The sequence below is a fragment of the Condylura cristata genome, unplaced genomic scaffold (assembly GCF_000260355.1).
Source record: "Condylura cristata isolate star-nosed mole 26May11 unplaced genomic scaffold, ConCri1.0 scaffold00004, whole genome shotgun sequence".
NCBI lineage: Eukaryota > Metazoa > Chordata > Mammalia > Eulipotyphla > Talpidae > Condylura > Condylura cristata.
The window spans coordinates 63054561-63057516 of record NW_004567105.1 but is presented as its reverse complement, the minus strand read 5'-3'; the positions used below and the strand labels follow the sequence as shown (position 1 = coordinate 63057516).

General features: G+C 52.8%; 1 protein-coding gene across 1 annotated transcript; it reads right to left on the bottom strand.

The window, feature by feature from the left end:
- Positions 1 to 462: 462 nt before the first annotated feature.
- PRSS45 (protease, serine, 45) lies at positions 463 to 2245 on the bottom strand. The gene is made up of 4 exons (XM_012735270.1): positions 2106 to 2245; positions 1424 to 1698; positions 1011 to 1174; positions 463 to 696 (listed from the first exon to the last, which is right to left on the bottom strand). The coding sequence occupies exons 1-4, from the start codon at positions 2216 to 2218 to the stop codon at positions 463 to 465; spliced, it is 786 nt and encodes a 261-aa protein (XP_012590724.1). The 5' UTR covers positions 2219 to 2245.
- Between the last annotated feature and the right edge of the window lie 711 nt (positions 2246 to 2956).

Sequence of the window (2956 nt, the reverse complement as noted above, 5' to 3'; positions counted from 1 at the left end):
GTATATTTCAGCTACCCCTCAGAACATTGACAGATGAGGAAACTGAGGCCACAGGCCCATGCCTTTCCCTATGCACCAGCACTAGTGATATGGCAAAAAGCATCAGCCCCAGTCTAGGGGGGCCTCCCAGCAAAATTAATTCCGGGAGGCCCTCCCCTTCCTGCCACCCAACCCCGATAATCACCCAGAAATGATCCGAATCTGCTTGTGTTTGCACAAATTTAATCTCTGCTGTCCTGGTCCCTAATTCCAGAATCCTAGACCATCCTTCCCTCCTCCTGGCCACCCAAATCCAGGCATCCACCACATCCCTCCCCGCTGGGGAACCAAAACTGGCTCCAGTCTCCCAGGGGCCACTCTTTCCCCACCTTGACTCTTACTGAACACAGATGCATGACCTTGGCCGAACCTTGATCCTGCCCCATTCAGCAGAGGCCAAGCAGGAAGAAGGGAAGGAGGAGATCAGGGGCCCATCTGGGGCTGCAGCAGCCAGGACAGGAGCAGGAACCAGGCAGAGAAGCGCAGACCTGAGGGAGCCACACTGCTTATTTTAGTCTTGATCCATTTGCTGTATTTCGTGATGCGGGAGTACACGCCTGGGTTCTGCACCTTCTCACAGGCTTTCTCCCAGGACAACACCCCAGCCAGAATCCATCTGCCATCAACTTCACAAGCCAACGGGCCCCCAGAGTCCCCCTGGGCAGAGAGAGAGAGGTGATGGAGGCTCTGGGCCCAGCCCAGACCCAGCATGCCCATGCCTCGTGTTCTGTTTGGAAGATTCTGTGAGGATTTCAGTACCTGGGGTCCTCCTTCAGGTCCTCAGCTGGGGACACCATCCCAGAATAACAGTCAAAATCAAAGTCACAGGGGAAGGTAGATGGAAGCAAAGCACTGTCTGTGATGGTGCCAGAGAGGGGCGCCAAGCAAACCACTTTCCAGGGAGCCGCCCCCTCACCCTCGCCCTCGCCCTCACCCTCAAGGAGAGCTGCCAGACTCTCCCAGAAACTCACAGAGCACAAGTTTTCTCCATAATTGGTGGCACAGACCATGTTCCCCAGGACAAGAGGGACCACTCGGGGCATGAGGGAGTTCTTGCGGTAAATCCGGTCACACCTCTTGTTGTCCATGATAAAAACTTCGGCCTCCTGCAGCTCTAGGGTCAGCGTGGAGTTGGCTGTGAAAGAGCCCAGTGGAGTGAGACCTGCTCCTGCAGTCAGCCCCGGCCTCTTCCCAGGGTCGTGTGACCTCCACCCATGGCAAGCACGATGGTATAAACCATGACAACAGTTCATATGAGAAGTGACCCTAACACAGCCAAAGAGGCAACAGCCACAAGCTCTCTGGCAGGTACCTGGCAGATTAAGGCCCTGAAAAGAAATGTACCCTCTGTGTACTGAACCCCACCCCCATCCCACCCACTCACCAGAAAAGCGCCGTCTAACCTGGCCCCAGCCAGTCACCCAGCACTGTATGCCAGCCTTCAGGATGTAGTTGGGCTCTGGGAGGCAGATGGGCTGCACGAACTTGCTGATGATGGCAGGTGTGTGTAGCAGGAGAAGGGCGATGTCACCTATGAAGAAGGTCTGGCCCCAGTATTTGGGGTGCATAATGACATCCTTCACGGGGATCAGGAGGACCTTGGTGGGGTCCGTGGGCTTCAGCTTGGAGGTGCCAAGCATTACTGAGTATTCATTGTTGCTACAGGAGACAGACAAATGTCAGATTCCCAGCAAGACGATGCTCTCGCTCTGTGTGAGGACCCTCAGTAAGCTTTGTCTAATCCAGCCTGCAAGCCCTCAGATAAAACTGTCTCCTTATTCATGATTCACACTGACCCAAACAGTGCAGGCGTGTAGGTGTCGATATACATGTGTGTTCTCATGTATGCTGGGGCCAGGAGGGATGCCCTATATTTTCCTGTTTCCCTGTTTTCGAGACGGTCTTTGCTGCTCAGTCGCTAACCCCTAAGAGACCTTGAGCATGACTGGACATCCCTTCCTGCTTACCCCACACTACCTCTCCCACCCCCATATGTTGTTTCACAGAGGAAATGAGGCTAGGCTGGGCCTGTGTGTCTAGACCCAGGCCATGTGGGCTAAACTCACCCTTGGATGCAGTGGGCGGCAGTCACCACCCAGCTGTGGTCAATGAGGGCCCCTCCGCATACATGTTCATTTTTCACCTGGATGCTCACCTCCCAGGGCCAATGTCGGGTCATGTCCAAATCATCAGACCACCAGGGTCTGCCACACTCATCAGCATCGACTGTGGCTGGGGAGACACAGTGGTCACATAGCAGAATGACTGATCAAGATGCTTGGGGCCAATGTGCACACGGCTATACACTCGGGATTGTTCCCACTTCAAAGAGGAAGAAACTGAGGAGGAGAGAAGGGCGGGGACCTACCTAAAAGTACAGAGCTAGACAGCAAATGACAATGATAGAGATAAATGGCACCAAGACAAAGACAGAGAGACGTCGGGGGAGATCAAAAGACACCGAGACACACAGGAAGCAGTCAGAATATCAAAGAAGTAGTAGAGAAGGAACCCGAGGACAAGAAATGTATGTTCGTGTGTCTGGAACAAGGTCCGAGGTCACATCCTGAAAGATCATCACGCGTGTTGTACCTTTTAGAATACAAAGGACGCTGTCTTCACACCATGCACAGTCAAGAAAAGTTACAGGCTTCCAGGTCAGAAGTCTGTACACAGATGCTTCAAGAAAGAATCCCCTGGTGCAGGGGCCCACTGAGGTCCCCCACTCACAGCTTATGTACTTGGTTTGCACATCGTTCCAACAGACAAGTTATACAGGTGTGTGAACATGATACAGAGACTATAATTAAGATAGTAACCAATTTTATTTTAAAGAATGCACCATGATCATGTAGAACTTGTCTCAGGAGTGCAAGAGTGGTCTCGGCACAGTGGAACTCGGTATATTCGCCATGTA

Excerpts from the sequence above, each read along its gene's own strand:
- PRSS45 (XM_012735270.1), bottom strand. The coding sequence starts at position 2,218 with ATGACCCGACATTGGCCCTGGGAGGTGAGCATCCAGGTGAAAAATGAA. Across the intron at positions 1,175-1,423 it reads GGTTAGACGGCGCTTTTCTG|CCAACTCCACGCTGACCCTA; the intron begins GTGAGTGGGTGG and ends GCTCTTTCACAG. Across the intron at positions 697-1,010 it reads ATGGAGAAAACTTGTGCTCT|GGGGACTCTGGGGGCCCGTT; the intron begins GTGAGTTTCTGG and ends CTCTCTGCCCAG.